Below are 24,433 nucleotides of genomic sequence, written 5' to 3'. Positions count from 1 at the left end.
TTTTTGGGCATGAACAAACATGCTTTTATCTGAAATCAATATAAACAATGTCTTACTTCTAAAGAGACTGTACGTCTGAAGATTATTTCTAATTAAACAAACATTTAGAACATTTTTGTAGTATGATATGTCCATATGTTAGAAAAGCTAACTATAAAGATCTAATCCTTAAACCTTTAGCATAAAACACGTTCTTTGACTTTTAATTCATTTTCAAAACCTAATCCCTACACTAAACAGTAAAACTAGATACCAAAGCCCTTAAAACATGAGAAATGAGACCTGGCCAAACTTTAGATAAGCCTATACTAAACCAGCCAAACTTCACTTTTAATCCAAACACTAAAACTGAGTCTAGAACTTCCCTGTGGAGCTCAAAGGAACAGTTCACTTTCCTCACAATGCTAACGTATCTTTGCAGTTGCGATCGGGGACCATCATTTCCCCACAACTACTAAAAGACACACACACACACAAGCTTATGTAATCTACCCATATGCATGTAACAGCATGTTTTCAGTTGACTGTAGTATGTAAGACGCTCTGTCATAACGGACTGGTGAATGTTAGTATCTCAGACTGATCAGAAGACTTTTTTTAAAAATGTTTTTCTTCTTATTCCTGCATGCAGACACCTGAGTACTGGCATGATTATAAATAGAAGTAAGTGTGGAGGTTAGGTTGGGGAAAAGAATATCAGCCCTTTTTCTGTAGTTTCTTCCGCCCTCATTTGCAGCTTCAACTGCACTGAAACAAACACAGTGTTGTACAGTTTGTTTGGGTTTGTTTTTTAGCCATGATGATTTCAGAACTAATCACTCAGTTCATGAGCCATGTTCTTATAAGGGAATGGATACAGCAGGTATTACCTTTAGTTAAGGGCTTACAGTAGAGGATTTCAGCCTCTACTTTTAAATATGTCTACAATACCAAAACGTAGGTATTATTTAAAATCTTTGTACATAACAAGGTACATAAATATGAGGCACTAGGCCCAGTTTATTATAAAAACAATTTTAAAAACATGGAAGACCCCTGTTTTAGGGGCATATTTTGGTAATTTTTTTAGTTTCTAGTGTGTTCTTACTGATAACTTCTGTATTCTGTATGTGAAGTATTTGACATTTGACAGTATGACATTTGTTGATTCTGTGTTTATGGAATGCCTTAGCAAAATTGTGCTAAAAATATAATTCTGTTATTATATAACGAGCCACACGGACTAAAAATAGAACTTCATATCATCAAAGACACAACAATTCCGACAAATATAAAGATAGGCAGATTAAAGAAAAAAGAAATGTCTAAATTCTAGCTAATTTGACTTGTTTTACTAAGCAAAATGTGCTAAACTTCAAAGGAGGAAAGGAGCAGACGGCGAACGCACACGTGTAGCTCCAGTGTGCACACGTGTGCAGGCTGAAGGGACGGGAGCACTCCTGTAAGTTTACACTTTCTTTTATTTAATTCTCCATGCGTTTGGAACTAATTTATTTACGATGGTGTCAAATACAATCGAATAGGTATCCATGGGCGTACATAACATTCGGACATTGCGGTTTGTGATAGATATTTAATGAGTTGACGGTGATTTGATGCTTCCAGAGGGCGAGACCGACGTCATCCGGGGCTCCGCGATGCGTTCATGTTAGCTGGGAAAACAAATCAAACGAAAGAATACTGCGATTAATTGTTTCATAAAGAACTGTTCGTTGTTTAATAAAGAATGTGTCAAACCCTCTTCGTGCTTTCCTCTCAACACACAGCTGGTAATTATAATATTATTTGTAGTTTAAAACAACATGAATCATTGTGAACTTCTGTAATATGAAAGGAAACAAATCTAAACGTGTAAGACCGGGTATTTATTTTGTCTTTACCAAGTCTTTACTATTTAGTTAGAGCTTATGAGATGGTAAGTATAATACTGTAAAACTTTAATTTAAAGAATGACAATATAACAATGCCTGAAGACTTTATTGGTCATTCTAGAACACAATTTGTACCGGAATTTCACAATTCCGCTACACGATATTTTAATCCTTCGTATTTCTTTATTTTATATTTCGCAATTGACTATTGACCTTATAAAATATCTTTGTGTATTATATATAGTGGATTGATATCCTTATTTTTCTACAAACATGTAGATGGACACAACAGGCAAAGCATAGATGGTATTTATTGACGATGCAATTATTTAAAAAAATGTGTTAATCCAAAAGAGGGGCCTGTAGAGATGACACAATACTGACGTACATATAATACGGTTTTGTCTCAGGTAATGAAAACAGAATTTGTAAAATACTGTCAAGAGTGTGTGCATGCATGAAAGCATCAGTAAAAACATGTATGTTTCTTTTCTTTTTTTTTACCAATAAGTACGTGCAACCTTAAACATTTCAAACTCTTCAGAGCAGTGTTTTGAATCTACACTTGTTTATTTTTCTTTTTTCCCAGAAGGACTTGAAAGCAGCAATTCTACCTTCCACGGAGGCGCGCTCCCGTGTTTACGTGCCTACTCCCCCTGTACGTGTGCGTGCGCGCCTCCATGTATCGCGTGGTGTGGATCATCCATATTGCTGCTGCTGCTGCTGGTGGTGTTGGAGATAAGGTTGTAGTCTGGAGAGACCCTGGGACACGTTTATTCTTTATTTTTCCGTATGTTTTAATACAGTGCCGACTGATCTGCGTCTTAGACTGAAGCTCTTTGGTCTAGGAGCAGCAGACTCCACCGGTGAAACTTGAAATTTTCCCTGAAACTGAAGGCTAAATTCGGGCCAGAGGTATAGGAGAAGGAGGACTGGTAATCCTGAGGGGGGGAGAAGAAAGAAGGCGGTGGGAAATGGCCACTCAGGTGGAGGCTCTCCTGCCCAGCAATCCGCTGGCAAAGGCGGAGGAGCATGGCAAAGTGATCCGAGTGGAGCCGGAGGACGAAGGAGGTGAAGGCCGGGGTGGGGACGGGGCCAAGCGGCAGACGGGTGTCGCCGACCAGAGCAGCAGCAACAGCTCTGAGCTGGGAGGGACCGCTGGTACGGAGTCGTCAGACGGGAGTAAAGAAGACAGTGACAGCGGAGACAAGCAACACGAGGAGTGCGTAAAGGGCAGCAAAAAGGAGTTTACGGAAGCTCCACCGCCCAAGGTGAACCCGTGGACTAGGAAAATGAACGCCGTGACCGTGGTCAGCGTAAACGGACAAGCACACCATGGTTTGTACACCCTTGTCTTTTTAAGCTTGTTGTCCTAGTTGTCATCGATGCTGCTGACAATATAAAGTGTTAATTATACCCAAAAGAGAAGCCAAGTGACGGGTTCATGTAGCTATAAGCTCCCAAAACTTTTGTCATAGTTATAGTTGATGCTTCTATTGAGTAGTAGTAGAGTACATGTGATGTAGAGTTAAAAGTATCTTCAACCATTTGGCTTATTTTTTTCTAGGTTAATTAATGCACGTAGAAAAAGTAAACATTTAGAAATAAAATACTTGCTGTGCATCTGAACTACAGTTGAACTAAACAGATGTTTTAGTTTTTACCACCTGGGATATGTCTCTTGAGTCTCCATGGTTGAGTGTGAACCCACAGATTTGGAAATGATGATACAATGTAGCACAACTTAGTAACCTGTTGTTGCAGTTCATTGTGGTTTTCAATATGGAGTTGTAGTTGCCAGGCATTTGGCAATGGTGTCAACAAAACTACTGCCCCCCGACGTTGAAATTCCTTCTCCTAAAGCCAAAACAAAGATGGCCGATCAGTGCCTGGACTATAGTGAAAGCTGCTGTTTTAATACGTTTTTACAGCAATGTTTTCACCTTATGATTTTACAAGTTGGTCCAAACTGATGCTGATGTGCATGTAGTTGTTAGTTTACATTATATTGATATTCACACAATCTTTTTGTCAGCAGTAACCTGATGTTGTTTTGATTAGACACATGCAAATGGAAACTTCCAACTTTACTCAATCAAGGCATTGGTAATCAGCCACTCATCATACCAGCCATGCAGATGGTTGCAGAAACCAGCATAATAAAAAAATTCTCAAGCTAACTGGTCAGTTTTATCTCTTGACCCAGACTTTAGCAATCTGTGTCGGTGTTTATATTTAACTTTAATTTTCTTAATTTAAGACTGGGTTGATTTCTCATGGAAGGACCATTTAAGCCTCAAAATAGTCATCAAGATTATTTAATAATTTTTCTTTTGCATGACCAACATGTGGGCTTCTAGCCAATGTTTAGGAATGACTGCATTATAGCTAGTTAAAGGTCAATTTAGTGAAAGCTATTCTTGAAATATACAACAAATGATGTCTTACCTTAGCCTGGGGGGGAAAAAATCGCAAATGGTTATTTTACTCGGGTTATACATTTTTATGATGTCAGAAAAGGGTTGTGTTGCACTAGTGGCTATAACGTTGAGTCATCACACCAGACAAACTCAGTGCACTTCAGCAGAGCAGGTTTTGTTGAATGGCTGTGTTTTTGGTTTGTTTAGCTGTGTCATTGTTCATTTTAATACTTGCCATGACTCAAGAGAGCACACATGGGGGGGAAATATGGTAATTTTATGTGTAGTTTTTGCGTTATCACTCCTCCCTGTGTCTAGACCCAAGCCTGACACCTGGGTTTATTCTATGTTTTACCAATGTTGTTAGAAAGGGGTGTCGACATACACATAGTCTTTGTGTCTGTTCTGCAACAATTAAAAATGAAGCCACGGGCTTGTCTGGCTCAAGACATGTGTCGTTCTGTCTGTGTGCGAGTGTGTGTTGCTGCTAATCCGGCTAACAAAAGCGCACACACTCCTTTGGCCTAGTGTGTCGCTCAGCCTTTCACTCTCACATGTTAGCATAGCTTCTACGCCTCTGCCATTTTTTCTCCCGTAAAATACTTTACAACGTCTCAACACTCCACGTTTCTCTTAAATTAATGATCGACACTCAAACATCACCGGTCGTCAAACATATGTTCTTTTAATCTGTGTAAAATCCGTGCGTTTGTGATGAGACGTCACGTGTTCATTCCACGTGTTACACACACTGAATGTGTATTAGCACGTTAGCCGGTTAGTTCGTCACTCTAACCATATCTGTGCGAAACGACCGAAAGCATTCGTCGTTGAAGTTGTGCCCACCCGTGACAGTCGGTCGGTTGAGTGGTAAACAGACTAGCTGTTACGTCGCGCAAATTTCGTTGCATGGTTCACTTAGCGCTTCAGAACGCCGGTCTTGGTTGTCCACCTTAAGAAGCTAACTGCCGTTAGCATTAAATTCTTAGTAGCAACAGGATGATCTAACTTTGACCCCCAGAGTAACATAAGCCATTTTAAATTTGATATGACGAAGTACTGGGCAATAACTTTATTTATGAATAAATTGTTCTTGTGGCATGTAATTCAGTTGTGTTGAACATACATACAAACGCCCATATCTGTACTGTTAAAAGCATGGCCGTGTCTCTGAACCGTGTGTGTTATTTCAGCACAGCTAGCTTTGTCAGCAGTGTGTTTTGTCATTTTTGGCCCTGGTGTTTAGACTTGTGGGTACAGGCAGTGCCCTCATTGTTGTGGACAATGTGGTCACTGTACAATCTACACGCAGATTTGTAGAAATAAGAACACCTTAGTGGTAGTGAAGCGAAAATAAATTGTGTGACTAGACCTGTATGACTTTTGAAGAATATTCATTATGTATTTTAATTTTGCTGTAAACATTTTTGTGAAGGATTTAATCATGACATCCTTATAATAAGTTGTCTTATAAGTGGTCTGATCATCAGATAGTCAGCAGTAACCAATAAAGGTAATGACAATGACGATTGTTTTCTCAGTAGATTGTATTTAAGTTGTTGTACTGGTGCATTGTGATTTTCCTCCAGAATGGGCTCTCTTTGCAGTTATTTGTGTCTGGAAAACATGACTCTTGTCTAAAATTATCTTACACACTCATTAAAGCAGAGCAAGCACCTGGGGCTTCGACCCTTAGTCGATAAATTGGTTAATAATTTGCTATTTAATAAGACAATGAATTTTCTGATAATTTGGTGATTTTTTTAAATTGCACTTGCAAAAGTTAAAGCTGGAAGCAAATTTGGCCAAGTCATTCATCTTTGTAACCTAAAAGTGTTGTCCAATATCAAGATTTTTTTTTTGACAAGTATCCTACCCCATAAACACTTTTGTGTACCCAGTGTGTCCTTGAACAAGGTCTGGACTCTTGCCCTGGATAGAAAATGCCACGTTCGTACAGCTTGTTTTAGGATCAAAAAGCGTGAGTTTATCAAGCATATTATTATACTCCTAAAGAAAAGGGTGGGTCCTGAGTAAGGCTTTATTAATAATTTTGTAAAATAGAGTAACCATCTTTATTATCTTACTTGTGTTGCCCTCAAGAATTTCACAGTGACAAATTGAATTATAGTATTTAGTCTTAACACTTGACATGGAAATTGTATATTTACAATTTTATCACATGCTTTGTTTTAAGGGTGAAATCATGTATTTGTGTATCTATTTCTATCCTTTTTTTGTTTCAGCAATATGTTACTTTTGAGGTGTTGTTTTGAAGATTATCATTATTATGAACAAAATTGTTAATGTGATTTATTAGAGAGCTTTGAGGTACATGTTGTTCTACTCAGACTACTCAGCTGTAGTAAAGGTGCTCCAAGTTTGTACTGACCTCTACAACTGCTTAATTTAACACTGTTCAATAACTCCCGTTTCTCTAATGTTGGTGTGACAGTTGTATTTACCACTATGTTTTCATACATGTATCCAAAATGAAAATGGTTTTGCTTATAATCAACTTGCGTGCCTGAACTCTTAAGAAGCTGCAATTTTCCCCATTACTTGTTTGATGAAGAAAATCCCCCTTAGTGTTTAATTAAAGCAAACAAGATCATATTTACACAATGTTTCCCACCCACTCCACTGAATATCCTTAATTTGAATTTCCTTATTGGTCCCACGATGGGAAAATTCAGGGTGAGACTTTGAATTTGGTTGACACAGCAGGTGCCTTTAAGAATGTGGTTCCTCTGAGGCTCGAACCCAGGACTTTCTGCACATAAGGCAGATTACAAGCAGGTATGATAGGTAGTTATTAGGTCTGCTAAATGTTTGTTTTCTGTCTATTTAAAAAACAATTTAACAGGTAGTATTTGCATCCCTGCTACTCTGTTAGCAGCTGTCATCTTTCTTGGCATTTGTGAAGTTAAATGTCTCATTTATGGCCCCTAGGAAGTTTGAAAAATGATGGTCTCCCTCTCATTAACCTGAGTTCTATTGTAATACCATATTGATACTACTATATTGTCTAGCGCTGTTCTAGATGTTAGTGTTGAGACAGTGACAGAACTTGCTTATATGTTTGTATCAAGACCAGCTGTCACTGTTGTTAGGTGTATGTGTTTGGAGAGGATCGCCTGAGGCCACTGCTCTGTGATCCCTTGACTAGATCAGGTGATGCCATTACATTGACTGTGTGACGTTGTGAAGACGACAATGAGGCGGACTGCCTTTGGTGCACACTGGGTGTCATTTCCTCCATATTTGGTTCCTGCAGACAGGGTTCTGTCCTCTGACATCACGCTGCTCTCCTGGATATGAGCGCATCATATTGCAAATGCCTAAACTAAAGGATTATAATTCATGCTGAATAAAGGATACAAAGGATTTTGATTGTTAAGAGTTACTCATCACAACCTGTGTAAAAATAGTTTCCCTATGATTATCTTAACTTCTCTTAGTGTCTTTGGTGAACTGTCTCTTATGGTGAGTTAAGTTCCCCTCTGAAGTTTTAATAATTTTTGAATCAAAAAAGAAACTGAAATACTTGTTTAATATAAGTCATGTGTGACATTTTTTGTAAGACCATGGTTTCTGTGGAGGTTTTGTTGAAAATGCCCCGGTGGGGGGAAAAAACCTGCAGCCTCGTTTTCTTTTTAACCTGCTACTGTCACTGGGAATTCCCTCAGTGCAGCCCAAGTTATTTAATAATACATATATAGTACATTTTATTGTGTTCCATTTAAGAATGGTGCCCAAATAACTGAATGAATTTAAATTGAAAAAATAAAAAAATCCCAGCATCTGGTGGAAAACTGGGCCACTTTCCAAACACCAGCCCATGTTTATCTTAAACTGCAGAGTCGACGTGGCACATGGTTTATTTAAAGGTTTCACAGTGATAAACCCTATGGGGTTTGAAGCAGGTATTGTCACTGTGGCTCTATCACCCATGGGAATCTTTGTTTGGACTCCACCTGAGCAGAGTGCTCCTTTTCTAAGAAGTACAGACTGTGTATTTATTAAGAGTGCTGAAATTTAGGACTGTAAATAGTCTGTAAGAAAGAAAAAGTGCAAAGCAATGTTAATCATGTCAGCTACATAAGTTAAATTTACCTAATCTCACTAAATTGACAGATTAAGAAAATGTAAGTGTGTATTAGGGTTGTCCAGTGACCCTTTTCCCCAAGTAGCCCATGTACTGTTCTTTAGAGTACAGTAAGAGATTTAAGAATTAAAGGTGTTTAAATTGATTTGACATGTCCAAAGCTAAGTGAATTGAACAAAAGGCAGTGCTACACAGAGAAAAAGACCATTGATCATGGAGGCTGTGGGGGGTTGGTGTGACACATGTTAATCGTAGGCCTCCTTTTCACACCTGTTTGAATAACTGTTGAAACCCAGGCTTAAGTTTGAAATGTAAATACTGATGGGAGGGTAAAGGCGTTTCTTTTGTTGTTTTATGTAGTGGTTGCTGGTCAGATTAGATGACCAAATACTTTTGTATCTTTTTATTACATATGGATGTTGCCAGGTTCCTTTATTGCCTTGACATCTTTTCGATAATTTTTTAACACAATCCCGGACCTTTTGGTGTCCCCTTTGGGCTAAGCACTGACTAGTAGTGAGGCGGTTGTTTCTGGCTTTTACTGTAGTTATCCACATGGTCAGAAATCCCCAAAATACTCACTAATTTCAGGGTTAAGGATATACTTCACTTTCCATATCTACATCCCAGCAAAGGTTTTTATTTGACACATGTTTATTCAACATTGTCTTCATTCGTGTATAAAGTCGGATTTCACACAAGAAGCAAAACGATTTTAATTTCAGTGTTAAAAGGTGGTGGTGGGGGTGGGGGGTTGACAATAGGTCTATCTTCAAAATGGGGCACTGCAGAAATAGTTGACAACCACTGGCATAAGACTAACCCAACAATGGATTGGCAATTGCATAAAACAAAAAAGGACGAGCACATGGGGCAATCTTGTGTGAACTTGTGATGACTGTGGTGACATTTGAGATCAAATGTGGAGGAGTGCAGTGTTGGACTAACATGGATCCTTATGAGTATGAATGGAACTGGAACCATGTTGGTGCATTATGAATCTAGTAGTGTGAAATCAGAATCAAACAAAATCAGTTCTGTTGTTGGACCACAACAAGAGGCAACACCGAATAGACGCAGAAGAGAAGTAAATTAGTGTGATCGGTGACACGAGTCTCACAGGGCGTGAGGCTGGATGCGCAGGCCTGACAAGCAAGGCCAGCACTGCTTGACTGGTTGAAACTAAAAATAGACGAGCATGTCGAAGTAGAAGTTAAAGCTCTCCTTACATGTTATGCCTATGGCCCAGGGTAAAGGACAAAGTTAAGTCTACTTCACTATCACTTCATTAATGTTATATAAAATGATATGTAAAGAGTGCTACAGTTGGTAAGTGATTGTAGAATTTCTACAGTTGTGATGTTACTCAGTGGTTCTAGCCAGCTCATGCAGAGAGCAGGTGTATGTTGAGATGCTAAAAGTTAGCACAAACCAGTGAGGCTAAAATGTCTCTTAAGAACATATTTAAATTAATTCATCCAAATTCTTGGTGTCAACGGACTCGCATATAGACTCGTCTAGTTTTTGGTTTGGGTAGGGCAGCACTGTCCTGAATGTGTCCTTCGCTCTGATTGAAAGCAACATTAGGAGCTGGTAGTGTATGGCGATGCTTGTGGCTTCATATAGCATGCATAAATGCAATCCATTCTTAGGGTGCATGAGAGTCTCTGAAGTTGACCTGGTTTGGCTGCAGCCTTACAGTAGTCCTCATCATCACACATGTGCAAGTGCAACAGTATTAGCACCAAATGAAACGACCTGTTTTTGAACTATGGATGTCTTATTTGATATGCCAACATGTTCTTACCGCTGTTCTGTAGAAACAGAACCAGGTGTAAAGAATGTTTAAGGCACAGCCTAAATGTGACCGGATTCTAAAAAATGTACATTTTCAGATACTTATCCATTAATCACACTAATTGACTTTTGGGATTTTCTTTATATTGACAGTTTCACAAGCAACTGATTCAATGAGTTTTAAACAAAAGCTTTTACCCCTTATTGGAAAAGTAACACACACATACGCCGGCAGACAGACAGACATACATGCATTGCCTGCCCTTGAGTTTCAGAGAATATAACACTCTTATCATCTCTGTTGCAGAGCTCAGCACATAACGCTTAGATAACAGCCAGCCTCCACTTGTACCTGTAGACTCAGACTGTTCTGAAGGTTCTTTCACACTCACAACATTGGTACAAGGAACAAATAACTGAAGTGGCATTTTTCCCAGAAGAAATGTTGAAATATATGAACATTTATTAGTTATTACTTTCAGCTGCATCTAAAGTTTTGTACAGATTACAATAAAATAAATAAAATAAACACGTTGATTGTAAAGTTTGAGTTAGTTGTCAGAAAAAAGTTTATTTTGTATTGTCAAAGACATTTCCTTAATATTTATCCCCGTACGTATCAAAATCAATCTCCCTAATGTATTGGCTAACGTCATGAAATTATCTGTTGGATATAATCAGGTGCAAGTTACAAACACTTTGCTGCCCTGTGTGTGAAGCCCAGGCCACCGTTGTTGGAGAAATTACAACCCACTAGTCATGAGCTGGAATTAAAATAATGCTTGTTATCACGCAGGTATCGATTGTCCACTGGCAGCTGCGGTTGATGGACTGCAGAATGAAATCACCAGTTCTCTACAGTACACTTCAAGGATGTAATGTGTGGGGGGTTTTGTTCTGAAACAACAGGATTTGCAGTGACCCTCAGCTCATTTGAGTTGTGGACTCCTGCCTTAACACCAAGCAGTTGTGGGTTGTGTTGTTGTGCTGTGTCATGCACTGTGGCCACCAGTGTGGCTTTTGAAAAATGTCTACTACTTTTCACGCCTTATGCTCCTACTAAGTAAATATGAAAGGATAATACTTCTGGAATTCTTCTAAACTCCTTTGCCTTATTTAGCTCTAAGTCTTTGCCAAGGGCAAGGTTTTTATGAGGTTCTAGAAAGACACCGTGAAGTTCAGATGTTGAATAAAGTGTGTCTTGTATCATCCAAATATTGGTACGTCTTCCACAGACTCAAGTCGGCGCTGAGACATTTATTGTCTACCAGGGACCTCTTTCACCATTTAAAAATACAATAATCCTAGGATAACCCCGTCATTATGGATTAACCAAACACCTACTTTGTTTAATGAAATATTTTTTTCTTTACCTAACTAACAATGAAACAGATCCACCTTAAGACGTAGATCTGTCTGTTCATGCACACTCTTCAGAATTACCACAACCCGGTTTGGCCAAGCCACTCCTCCTAATCCTGGTTTTTATTCTGTATGAACTGCTCAAAGCCAGGATGAGGTGGCCTGGCTTGGTCAAGGCTGGCTTTGCCCTGTAATCCTGGATGTCTTAACTCTGCTTCTGTGAAACCTGAACACTGAAGAGCTTAGAAAAGGGTTGTGGATGTTTGTTTTGGATCGGATTCATTTAGCAGTGAGGTTCTGCCGTTTCCTGGTATTTTGAACCAGACACCGATGCTGTGACTCATCACTCCTGCGTCTTCATTACTACATTATTACATCAGTAGTCACGAGTTGAACCACGCCCATCTTTGAAAAGTGACAGCAATTAAATTGGCGAGTCTTTTACAGTGATGCTGGTTTTAGAACATTTTTGAGAGTAGCTTATTGGTTACCAGCAGAAAGTGAGGAGTGAACAACAAGAGCAGATGTTCACTTCCTTCATTAGGAGGCTGGTCTCTGTAGTCTTATGTGTTGTCAGACTTTTATCATTTAGTCTTAAAAATAAAGTGTTGATGGTTTTCTTTTTTTAAACTTACACTTTATTTTGCCACAATGTCTTTCTGATGGTTTCTCATTATACTGCACAGCCGTTAGGAATAACACTGAACATGAATGTGTTTCCACAGAGCCGACTGGTCCAACCAAGGTGGTGAGAGCTGGGAATCCACCCAAAACCAGACGAGGAGGAAAGGTAATAACCATTGTGTTTCAAATCCAGTGTATACTGTGAGTTCTTTTGGGATTTTGGGAAAAGAAACACATTTTGAAGTAACTACTGCGATAAGACTTCATTCTAGGAGATTCACAGAGTAAAGATGGAACCAACTAGAAACGAACAAAGATAGTGTAGAAGATTGGTCAATGTAGACATTTTCATTTACAAATCAGACAAAGAGATTATTAGCACTAATTTTAAAAGAAGAAATGACTATTATTTTCTTAGCCTGGATATTTTAACAGGGTAAATACTTTAAATATGCCAGAGGTTAAAAAGGTAAAGCCTAAAAGCTTATTTGTTCAGCAGTAAAATTAAAATTACTTTCTATAAATTTGCGCTAAAGGATAAAGAATAATTCAAATTACTCTACAACACAAATTTCAACATGTATAAGATTTTGTACCTGTTCCCATCAATAAGTATTAAAGGCTCTAAATAATAAAATAAAGAAAACAACAACAAAAAATAATAATTATACCAATAAGTACAGATACCATAGCCGGTTAAAAAAAGAAAACATTCCTCGTAACATGCCATTCACACTGACGGCACCCTACTCTGAGATTCCTAACCACGCCATTACCACAAACTTTACGTTTCCCTAACGCTAACAAAGGACTGTCACTCCCAGTTCAGAGATGAATGTTACCTGTTGTATGCAAATTGCTAGGTCAGTGTGTCTAAACATTTAGGACTTGCCCAAATGTGGACACTACCGGATGGATTGGTCGGGGTCTTGGACATTATCAGTATGTCTCATTGTCTGAATGAGGTTTAAGATTGTGATCAGTTTTGTTTTTTCTGGGCTCTAAAAATTAGACCAAGTTTAATTTCATTTTTTTTTTTCTGTGTGGTTTAGGTCGGAGACTTTGGTGATGCAAACAGCTGGCCCACACCGGGAGAGATGGCAACAAAGGACATGCAGGTAGGAGATGAGGTTGGTGTGAAACATCCTTGGATGGATTGTAGAACTAGATTGTTGAGTCATTTGCACGCAGACATACTTTGGTAATACAATTAGCTGTGTGACTGTTTTGCAAGAGCTGAAGAGTCTCCAGTCAAGGGGACGTGTAACAGAATGGAAGCAACTGTGTAAAGAGGTTTACAACACTGTAAAACCGTTCTATGATGATGGGTAGAGTCCGACTGTAACGTTAGAGGAGCAGACGATGAACTAAAAGTGAGGTATAGGACCTGCAGTGGTGGCGACTAAAGGGATCTGCCGAAGGTAAAAGGAACAGTTTTTATACAAATGAATAAAAGTTTATGACGACTTTTCAAGTTTAAGCTGGTGTTGAGGAGTTCCTCTATAACATTAACTCTTGTGATATTGTGAAACGGAGCTGCCAGGCCTCTAAAACTGCACTTAACATTGATAGATGTGCAGTTTTACCTATTAGCTGTTCTACTTGTTGTGACTAGTTACACTGCACACGCAGACACACGTCTACAACTGTCATTTTTACTGTGAAGACAAAACGAAGATGCTTGACCACAAATGAGATTTGTGATTACCAGAACATGTGAGTAGAGCAGTGACAATTGCTCAATAAGCTATTCGCCCTCTGGTCTCATGCTAAATGTCACGCTGTTAAGTTCAGCACCTTTTTCAGAGTTCTGGAGAGACTTACCCAACAATCTACTGGACCTCAAATAAAAAATCCTAAACACTTCATGAAGTTTGTGCTAAACCCACCAGCTAGCTCTGCTGAAGTCGCCTTTATTTTGGCAGTACCACTGTCGTGATGCTCAGTATTTTTAAAGTGAATGTACTGTCTGCGGCAAACAGGATAAATGAACTGCGACAGGATCAGATTATCAGCTCGTCATGACTGCAGACAGTCATGATGTCATGCAGCGTCAGTTAAGTGTCTGCAAATTGACCTACATGTAGTTATGAATGAAACAGTAGCTCCTTTCATTTTGGTATTATAAAATATCACCCATGTTGCCTGTTCTACACCCACCAGGGGTGTAGAGCAGGAAACACCCCTCTGTGGGGCTGGGGGGGGGGACCAGCCACTGTTGCTTAAAGAAATTCTAGCAGGAGCACTGAACCCCACTGTTCAGATGAGCCCACACTCAGTGGTGCGACCTGTTGTTTTAACTGCTGAGATTCTGATCGTAAAATAATCAACTTGAAGGTTTTATATATTGTGTTCCTTTCCACTTAATGCTGCCAGATAGTTTTGTTTTTTTTTTAGTGTTTTTTTTTCATTTTCAAGACTGTCCTGCAGCAAATAACAGCTTGGGGAAAATGTAGTGACTAAGGACATAAGACGACACCAGAAGTATTTATCTCTACGGTTAGCTCCCTTTCTTCTCAATAAATGCCCACAAACCTACGAGTGTAACTCATCCTACAGTAGTTCTGAAACAATTCACTTTTTCTGCACATTTGGTGGCAATGGGAAACAACAGCAGCAGCAGCAGTTGCCAGGTCACCAAAGCCTCCTGCTTTTTCCTAGCCCAGGACGGTAGTGTGTCACCAGTAGATTGACCCCAGTAACCCCCTCCCCCACTATTTTAGGCAGCCAGGTCTTGAGCGAACATGATGAAGGGCACATGTTCCTGTGCAGTAAAATGTGGGTCACTTCATCAGAGCCAGGAATAACCAACAGCTACAGTGGCAGTGAGCAGGTTTTAGATGGGGTTGCCAAACCCTAGGAAGGGATGTCCTTTTAGGGACCCCCCCCTTAAAAAAACCTTCACTAGGTTTGTACTGCTGCTGCTACTATACTTAGAGGGCGAGTGATCAGTGTCTATCATGTAATATTTAAAACTAACACCCAGTCAATGAAGTCCATGGGAGGAGCTTAAGAAAATGGTGTTGACGGTGAACTTGGCTTCTTCTTTTTACAAGGTTTTGAACTTGTGTTGCATATTTTACAGATTCATTTTTGGTGCCTTTAAAATTGACTGAGTAAATAACACCCTTTCCTTTAAAGTCCCGTCTTAAACAGAACAACCACAAGGTTGTTTGTCGATGATGCAGTTGATTTCCTTCAAAACAGAAATTAACAAGTTGATTATTTAAAACAAAAACAAATGCTCAGAATAGGAAGCAATGTGAACGTTATGGCTACACTGACATGTTCAAGTCCTACACAATCATTAAGCCATTCTGGTTGTGCGTCAACACTAATTTCCAAACATCTACATCTAAACATGTGGTAGCCTGTGATGATCATTAAAACACAAGTATTTGAGTTTGTCCATTTGGGGCTACTGTACTGCAAACACTGAACATAACTTCTTTTTTTTTGTTACATTTTTGATGTTAACTATGTAACACAAATTCTTTCAAAACCTTTTAATTCATTTTCAGTAGAAAAAAGAAAAGGAACAAAGACATTTAATATCTTCTGAGTAATTACTTATGGAAGTGTTTCATTTTTTTCTCTCTTTTTGCGACCAGTGGTCTAATATAGTTTTCTGACTCATCATAAGCTTTAAAGTGAGGCTTTGTGGAGTGTTTTTTTAATCATGTGTCAGTGGGTAGTTATACAAATAAATGATCAATAGCTTTGATGACAGTCTCAGTGGATATGAGAAGCTTCACTTCCCCTTCCCTGTGAAAGAATACAATAGGAACATCAGCATCAGTGTCCACATTTTCATGACCATCACACCCCCCATGTCTTGTCCCCAGTGATTCTAAAAAGTCACTCTGCCATTAACCAGCCACACCTGAGATTCTCCGCTAGTGTTGGTCCACCCAACTAAAAATAATCTCCTATTCCCATGTGCACCAAACACGGCTGTGAACACGGCCTACATTAGGCTGCCTCATTGTAATGACACAGCATTAGCCTGTTATCCACTGAAATAATATTGTATGTACTTGATAAACCCCAGAGAGAGCTCAGTGGAAACAGCAGATCATCCACAGCTTGTGAAGCTTTCCCTTGGCTCTCTGATTGTGTTTGGTGGCATCACAAAGTAGCGTGAAATGCTCATGATGTTTGGACATAGAAAATGAGCAACAGAAGAGCTTCTGAAGAGGCAACGTTTTAGCATTTGAATTCTTCTCCATCATGGCCCACAGCAATGGAGTATTCCATCATTCTCCTTGACATGCCATTGACACTGACTAGACTTACATCTCATGTTCATGTTTTTTTTTTTTTTAATGTCTGATTTCCTTTTAGTTTGTCTGTGTGTGTGTACATCATTGTCCACCCCATTGTCTCCTCTAAACGCCTCTTCCCTCCCTCTATTCAGATCGAGACAGTGACACGGACCGTGTCCTGTCCGCCGACTGTCAGGCAGGTCAAAGACTCGTGGAGATTCAGTGTAAGTTCAACCTGTAGCCTGAGGAAAACTGCAGTCTGTCAATGGTTGACAGTTTGTCACTGCATCTGTTTTTTTTTTGTCCGTATGAATCTAATAATAACACAAAGGCCTCACCAAACAGTTTGAATTCACAGTATAGAGCCCGGCTATAAAAATGACGTTAAGCCCAAAAATGGTGGAGAAAAAGAAATTCAATTAGAGAATTTTTTTTTAGAATTCTTGGGGAAGCCCTTGTCCCAGAACATTTTTTAGTCTGAAATCCTGTTCCTTTGACGTTTATTTCAGTCATTGTAAGAAAAAAATGTTAAAAAAGTCAAATTTAGTTAGAAAATAATCTTTGCTCTGGTTTCAAAATTGTTGATGTCTCACGTCAATAATAAACTTGCACAAACTGTTCCAGATGCCTGATAGATGTAGTCACTGGTTTAATAGTTGGACAGCTTTTGGAATTATATCATCTCTGTTAGAACGTTTTCATTTACCTTTACCTGTCTGTCTGATTTAATAACTGCTGAACAGAAGAATCCTTAATTCTGACATCTTATCCTATCCCTACCCCTGGCTAAGTAAGAGAAAAGGTAAAAAAATATGTTCTACTTTCATAGAGGTCGTTCCTTTGCATCTCAACAACCATTTAAGCAAATTAGTTAAGAGAATCATTGGCAGTGTTATGTAAAAAAAAAAGAAAAAAAAAAGCTCAACATATTCTTCTGGATGGACAGAGGTGGCAGCAAAATGTTCAAAGAAGTAGTGTATTTATATTTATTTTTTTAGTATTTTTTTTATTCATTTATTTCATTCAGTAAATAATAATTCTATTATAATTAGTGATTATGTTTTTGGATAAGGCCAACCCAAGGGCAGTGACTGTGAGAGTGGAACCCACTGTGATAAGCTGTTGCACAATGTCAAGTTATTTTAATCCTCAAAGGTTTGCTGAGTGACTCAGCTGGTTTAAAATACATGCACAAAGGTAACCATTGGTTCCAGAATTCCCCAGATGTTGCAGGTCAGAGTTTCCGTAGTTCATTGTCTTTGTTAAACCATCGATGTTTGACTGTGGGACAGAAATCATCACTACAACAGAGTAGAAAATCTGGAGCTACTTCCGTCTAAGTCATGGTTTATGCACAGGAATCAGGGTTCTCTGTAGAGTCTCCAATTCTCTGAAGAACTTCCTGTGCGTGATGATTGTCACCCAGATTTCACTGCAATTGTATAAATAATAGTGTCATGAAGATGCTGCTGCTTTGATGAATGCTGCTCTTGTTTCTGAACTCTGCGTTTCCTAATTGATTTCAAAATAATTTGCTGTTCGCATGCTCTCCTAGAAATTGCTTATTTCCAGATGTGCGTTGTGTCCTGTTTGTTGTTTGTTTGCCGAGACCCACGGATAATTTTCAAGCATGTTTAAAAGTGTGGTCAGATCAGCCAGCAGTGTGACAGAACGAAGACGAAGCATGCCCTGCTCTGTATTTGCCTACACAGGCTGAACCATTTGGGTTATGAATTGTGTTTCTCCTAATCTTGAGTTATTCACCCGTCTTTACTCAGACACACTTTGCATGACTCTGTGGACAAACCCTCGGGAGTATCAGGCTGTGAAGTCATGTGCGCAGCTGATAGCTGAGCCGCAGCAGTAGCAAGGAGCGGCCCTGCTCTGTTTAATTTTAATAAACGTAGATATTGGCTCTGTGAGCAGAGATAAAGCCCACAGCCATCTCCATATGTGAGCCCAGGCTCACTCACAGTTGTTACTGTGAGTGAGCCTGGGCTTGGTCGCAGGATGCTGGATTAGCTCGTATTGCTACACAGAGGCCAAAAAATACAGTCAGGATAAATCTGCAATATAGAAACTGACCATCAGTGAGAAAGATGCATTTGTAGAGTTTTTCCTTTTTTTTTTCATTTCATTTTAAAAACCTTCATGACTTGGAAATCCCTTGCTACAATAACATACTGTTAAACCCAATTTAATTGCCTCGGTTGTTGGGCATAAGACACAAAATAAAAGACTCATTTGTTTGGTTGTTTTTTTGTTTATTTTAAGGTAATTATTTCTTCCTCTGTGACATTTTTATATCAATGTTTGGTGACATTTGTGTTTCTGTTGGTCTTTTAAGGTAATTTTGCCAATTTATCTTTAATGAGTGAAGGTTTGTTTTAATTAATTTGTGTGACCTTTTGCAATATTACAGGTATTTCACAACCAACTACCAGGTGCACTGTTTATTTTTGCACCCCCTAAATAAGTGTTTCCTCGAACAAAGGGAATTGTTCAGTGAGCAAATTACAAAACAGTTCAGTTTCCATACAGCAGAACAATAAATAAATGAATGTGTTTGGCTGCGCACCCCCGTGTTAGCTCTGCGGGCCCTAGGAGGGCTATGCCCCCCAATTTGGGAAACGTTGATGTAAAAGTTGATGTAAAAGTTGCATGTTGAGGTTAAATGACTCTGGACTCATTTTTTCTATTATTATAGTTTTTGTAATTTATAAATTGCATCACAGTCATCTACTTCTGTTACTGAAAACACTTCCTGACAGCTTCATATCTCTCTCACTGACACTAAAAACGAAACAAAAGTGAAATGTCAAACAATACAAAACTTTACAGTAGGCTTGTGCCCTTCTTTGTCATCAAGAGAAACTGAATTTGCAGATTTTTTTTTTTAGCAGTGAGTGACCAGTGAGTAACCTAAAGCTAAAATGTAATCTTTAAGCTTCTTTGCTCAATCTCTTAGCTAAATTGGTACCTGTTTTGTCCCCAGGTGCCGAAGAGGACAATGAACAAGAAGGAGTCGAAGGAAAAGAGGGAGAGCAACGAGGAGAGCAAGGAGAACCTGAAGGCCAAGTCTGACGACTCTGGAGAGGAGAAGAATGGTGACGACGACTCCCAGAAGAATGGCCCCAAGAAGAAAGGTAAAGCGTTCTGGACACTCAACATGCTGAAGTCCTATGAAGTACAGTATGTGAATGGTGTTACAGCAGTATTCAGGTGTGTGTGTTTTTAATTAACCTGCTGATTTAAAGTTTCACTGTCAAACTCCCACTGGTACAAAGGGGAAAAAGCTGTTAAGTGATGAAACTTTCTGTTTTGGCTTTTAATTTTTTGGCTTTTAATTTCAAAACTTTCAAACACCACAGGGGTGTTTGAAAGTTTTGAGTTTTTTTCCCCTCAAACTTTCTAAAAAACATTTGTTTTTTTTTTACTCTGTTAACCAACACTATCACCAGTGAGTAAACACTTATTTGTAAAGATGTACTGTGGTGACCTGGTCAAAAACGATTCACTTCACCAACAATTTAGCACGCCATGCAGTGATCTGAAATGAATCACAAAAATATCCCAACTTGAACTGTTTTGTTAGAATTAAGTTGCACCGCTTAAAATATTTCTAAACTTTTTAGAAGGTCGTCAGATGGGTTGGAGGTCTTGTGACTGAATCACTTTTCTGATACGATTTCTCTCAGAGACCAGTGTAGACTTCATTGAGAAGAGGACTGTCTGTGGCGATCTCCAGGCTCTTTCTAACTTTTAGAAACAACACTGGAATAGAAATGCACTGGCGGGGACTTTGTTATGGAAGCACGTGTGCGCGTCACCAGAGGCAACTGAACAGCATCCAGTGTGCTCAGAACTATCTTTGTCCCAACATAGACTTCCAAAGTGCCTTAAAGGCAGATTTATCCCAGTTACCCACTGACATGTACCCATTACTCTGCCCATAGTTTTTCATTAGTAAAGTTGTGATGTGCCTGTCATACAGTAAGCGCTGCAGAAGTGATGAGTACTTCATGTCTCTTCTCTGACTAAACATCAATGAAGAGCTATTTTACAACTCTGATCTCAGCATCAAATTTAAATGGCACTAACTCACATGAAGGCCTGGGATGTAGTTGAACAATCAGCTGTTTTAGATGAACTTTAGATGAAATGTTGTCATGATAAATAATTGTTTTTCGTTGTTGTTTGTCATATTTTATATTTTGCCATTTTAAAGTGTGACCTTTGATTTTATGAGGCACGTTGTTAACAGTCTCACTGAAACATCCTCACATTACTCCATTATGTTTTCCCACCGCTTCATATATGGACGTCAGATCACTGATGCCACCTGATGGCTAATATATGTATTGCATCAGCAAACAAATACTGGCGTCAGTGACACTGACTACTTGTATAGTCGTTCTGGCTTGTTCTGTAATGCTTACTTTCTTTAAATCGGATTACCAGTGTGAAAGGTCATCAATATAGGTTTTATATATGCCAAATATAAATGTAAAAGTTCTGAACATATTAAAAAAAATTAATTCATGTTCAATAAGTTCTATATTATAATTATATGGATTAAAGAACACTCATAGATTAGGATCAATTTAAATCAAAAGACGATCAAGTGAAGCTCATCCTCTTCAACTCTGTTTAAAAACAGGAAACAAGCAGAAGTGGGTTCCCCTGATGATCGAGGTGAAGTCTGAGGGTCCCAGGGAGCGCTCTGCCTCCAGGAACAACAGCCGACAGAACGAAAACCCCCGCATCCCGCCGAATGCCAGGAATGACCTCAGAGGTGAGTCAGTGATGTCATCGTACCGCAGTGACATCACTCGAACAAAAGGCTGACATTTTAAAGCCATTAATTGTCAAAGATTAATGAACATAAATGTGTACCTGATATTACGTTGATACATGCAGTGTGTTCCTGTTTCTGGTTGGCTTAAGAATTAGTTTTCCCTTTTACACTTTGTGCTGCTCTGTGTCTTTAAGCACATTAGCTGAATAAAGCTGTGCACATGACTCAGCATGACCATGTCAGTTTTTGTGCTAATTTTTCAACCACTTCTGCTTTTATATCATTTTTCTGCACCTGTTTAAATAACTTGGTGTCCTTCCTTTTCCCCCCAAACTATCAAATGGTCACATCAGTTGGCGTGTGTCTGTATTTGAGGTCTTGAGAGAGTTTTTTATTTTTTTATTTTGCTGGCCTGGATGCAGGTAATCATGCTGTGCTTTGTTGTTGCCCCCACAGACTGGCACAGTCAGAAGTATGAGCGGGAGTGGCGTGACGATCATGACGAGGTGTCCAGTGTGAAGAGTGAAGGGGCCCCATTCCGTGGGGGCTTTAGAGGTCGTGGGCGTGGAAGAGGGAGAGGCCGTGGACGAGGGAGAGGAAGTGGAAGAGGTAGTAATATTTTTAAGCTGATACTGTAGATGCAGAAGACAAGCTGAAAAGTTATTATGAAGTATTTGAAACCAGTAAAATAAGTATCGCTGCAAACTAAAACCTGTGTGAATAGCAACATTTAAAAAAGAGAGGAAGTGGTAAGTATTTAACCTTTATTTGTTATTAAGATAGGAACAGCTAAATATAAATACACAAGGCTAATGTAGATATTTACACAACAGGCACCGTTGATTAAAATGAATGCCCAAAATGTAGCACTAAAAGCCCAAAATCTCTTGGTTCAAACACCAAGCCAGAGTGCGGTCTGGTCAGCTTTCTTCATCTGCCTCTATAATATACATGAATTTACAATATTTCAAAATGGGTAGAGGTTCAGTATTGAGCCACGTGTGAATGGAAGCTGTCCTGTAAAATAGAGGTTCAGTATAGAGCCACGTGTCCTGTAAGCATTACATGCTGCATGTAGAGGCATTGTATTGTTCATATCCAGCCTGCAGATGTGCTGATAAAATGATGAGTTTGTCATGTCTCTTCTCTGACTCAACATGGCCATGGAGAGAACTTTCACACCTCTGATCTCAGCATTGAAACAAAATCATGTCACTTCTTTGTCTGTGGTGGCTCACTTTGTCTTGTATCACTTCACAAAAGGAAAACTTCAGAGTTGTTAAAATCTCTGGGTAGACTATATATGGGTTTGCCAAAAACTACCAAGACAAATTAATAAAAAGATGAAAATGGCAGTATTTTCTCAACATGTCTTTCATTTAAGAGCCCTCTTGGTTGTTTTTGTTTTTTTATATGTATATATTTGAACATTGTCCTAGCTTCTTTAACACAAGTATCTTTCTTCTCCAGGCCACTATGACTATCACTACAGCTACAAGTCCTACGATATGAAAGACGGCTCCTATGGACAAAAGTTCGGCAACTCTGTGACCTACTACTACGACAACATGAGCAGCAACGACCTGTACTCTGTGGACCAGGACCTGCTGAAGGACTACATCAAGAGACAAATGTAAGTCGGCCTGAATGAATGCATATGTTTTCTGTAGTGTTTCTCATTTTCCCCTTCCATAGAAAGTCTTTTCAATCTTGCTATGTTAAGAAAAGAAAAGTGACTGCATTTATATGCTTAAAACATGGGGCACAAACTCCTGGCTTGGAGACCATTTTAATCCCACGAACCCCCAACAGCCAGCCCACGACTGGATTTCAAAAATAATTTTTCAGAAAAAAATAAGATCAGTGGAGCTGAAATTAAAATTAATTGATTGTGCACATCCTCTCTCCCTGTAGTGAGTACTACTTCAGTCTGGAAAATTTGGAGCGGGACTTCTTTCTGCGTAGAAAGATGGACCAGGAGGGTTTCTTGCCAGTTGGACTCGTCGCCAGTTTCCACAGAGTTCAGGCCCTCACTACTGACGTCAACCTCATCCTGGAAGTAAGAACTTTTCTTTGGCTTCACAGATCTAGTAAAAAAAAACCCCACACATTTCATCGGTCAGTGGACTCCAGGAATGTCTTTGTTTCAGTTATTATTTCAGTTTATTTCAGTTGTTATTACTTATCAATACTGTTGTGCGATGCAGATGTTCTGAGACAGATTGACTAAGATCTTAAACTCCTGCCGTTTTCTACTGTCAGGCTTTGAAGGACAGTAAAGAGGTGGAGCTGATCGACATGAAGATTCGTCGAAAGGTGGACCCTGAGAAGTGGCCTCTTCCAGGCATGAACCTGCCTAACCAAACACACACCGACTTCTCCCAGCTAATAAACTGCCCTGAGTTTGTCCCCAGACAAGTGACTGAGGAGCCCGCAGGTCAGTGTGCTCACTCAGACATGCCTTGCCTTCCGCAGCTCACGTATCTGTTAATATGCAGTTGTAACTTAAATTGTCTTTGCAGCCAGTAACAGTTGAGTGTTGTGTTGGTGTTCTGCAGGGTCTCCCAGGGCGTCCACACCAGTGCACCAACAGACCAAGACTGAATTGGACGTGTCCAACCTCAAGACCATGCCCAAGGGCCTCTCGGCCAGCCTCCCCGATCTGGACTCTGAGTCCTGGATTGAGGTCAAGAAGAGGCCCAGACCATCTCTGGCTAGACCAAAGGTCAGCAGTGAGAAGGTGAAATTCAGTGTTGTTTGTAAAGTTTGGAGTGATGTGTGATTTGACGTCATAGACCTATGAGCACTGGTGTTATTTTATTCCACACATCAAGTTTTATATTCTGTAGGTAGAAATATGAGATGCTTGGAGAGAGAGTCAGTTGTTCCATGGGTGGATTTTTAATTTCAGGGGACGAATACCAGACATTTTAACTGCTTCTCTTAAAAAGCAGATTAATTGTTAAATGTTTGTTGATGTTATTCATATAGCAGTACTTTAACATAACATGTCCAACGTATAAACTACTGTGGAGTTCACACTCCATACCACACATGAATGGAAGCTGTCCTGTCAACTTTACATGCTGCATGTAAGACATTGCATTGTTCACGTCCAGCCTGCAGATGTGCTGATAGAATGATGAGTTTGTCATGTCTCTTCTCTGACTCAACATGGCCATGGAGAG

At 39.3% G+C, this 24,433-nt stretch overlaps 1 protein-coding gene and 1 long non-coding RNA gene across 6 annotated transcripts in view; one reads left to right on the top strand and one right to left on the bottom strand.

Annotated features, from left to right (window-relative positions):
* Positions 1-1,474: 1,474 nt before the first annotated feature.
* On the bottom strand, positions 1,475-2,605 carry LOC112488660 (uncharacterized). The gene is made up of 2 exons (XR_003052988.1): positions 2,486-2,605; positions 1,475-1,652 (listed from the first exon to the last, which is right to left on the bottom strand). It is a non-coding gene; the product is annotated as an uncharacterized LOC112488660 (long non-coding RNA).
* Positions 2,606-2,746: 141 nt separating this feature from the next.
* Positions 2,747-24,433, top strand: part of larp1 (La ribonucleoprotein 1, translational regulator) — a 29,099-nt gene continuing 7,412 nt past the window's right edge. Inside the window, exons 1-11 of one of the 5 annotated variants that reach the window (XM_025065952.1) lie at positions 2,747-3,209; positions 12,284-12,348; positions 13,235-13,300; positions 16,600-16,671; positions 19,443-19,593; positions 21,108-21,242; positions 21,702-21,854; positions 22,716-22,878; positions 23,160-23,304; positions 23,508-23,682; positions 23,804-23,970. In XM_025065952.1, the coding sequence (XP_024921720.1) occupies positions 2,846-3,209; positions 12,284-12,348; positions 13,235-13,300; positions 16,600-16,671; positions 19,443-19,593; positions 21,108-21,242; positions 21,702-21,854; positions 22,716-22,878; positions 23,160-23,304; positions 23,508-23,682; positions 23,804-23,970 (1,656 nt within the window). In that variant the 5' untranslated portion in view covers positions 2,747-2,845. Of the gene's footprint in view, positions 3,210-12,283; positions 12,349-13,234; positions 13,313-16,599; positions 16,672-19,442; positions 19,594-21,107; positions 21,243-21,701; positions 21,855-22,715; positions 22,879-23,159; positions 23,305-23,507; positions 23,683-23,803; positions 23,986-24,433 lie in introns of all 5 variants that reach the window. The other 4 variants (XM_025065950.1, XM_025065951.1, XM_025065949.1 and 1 more) reach the window with 4 other exon arrangements.

Source organism: Cynoglossus semilaevis, chromosome 19 (genome assembly GCF_000523025.1).
Source record: "Cynoglossus semilaevis isolate Cse_v1.0 chromosome 19, Cse_v1.0, whole genome shotgun sequence".
Lineage (NCBI taxonomy): Eukaryota > Metazoa > Chordata > Actinopteri > Pleuronectiformes > Cynoglossidae > Cynoglossus > Cynoglossus semilaevis.
The sequence above is the reverse complement of the archived record's forward strand: the minus strand, read 5'-3'. Positions and strand labels throughout refer to the sequence as shown.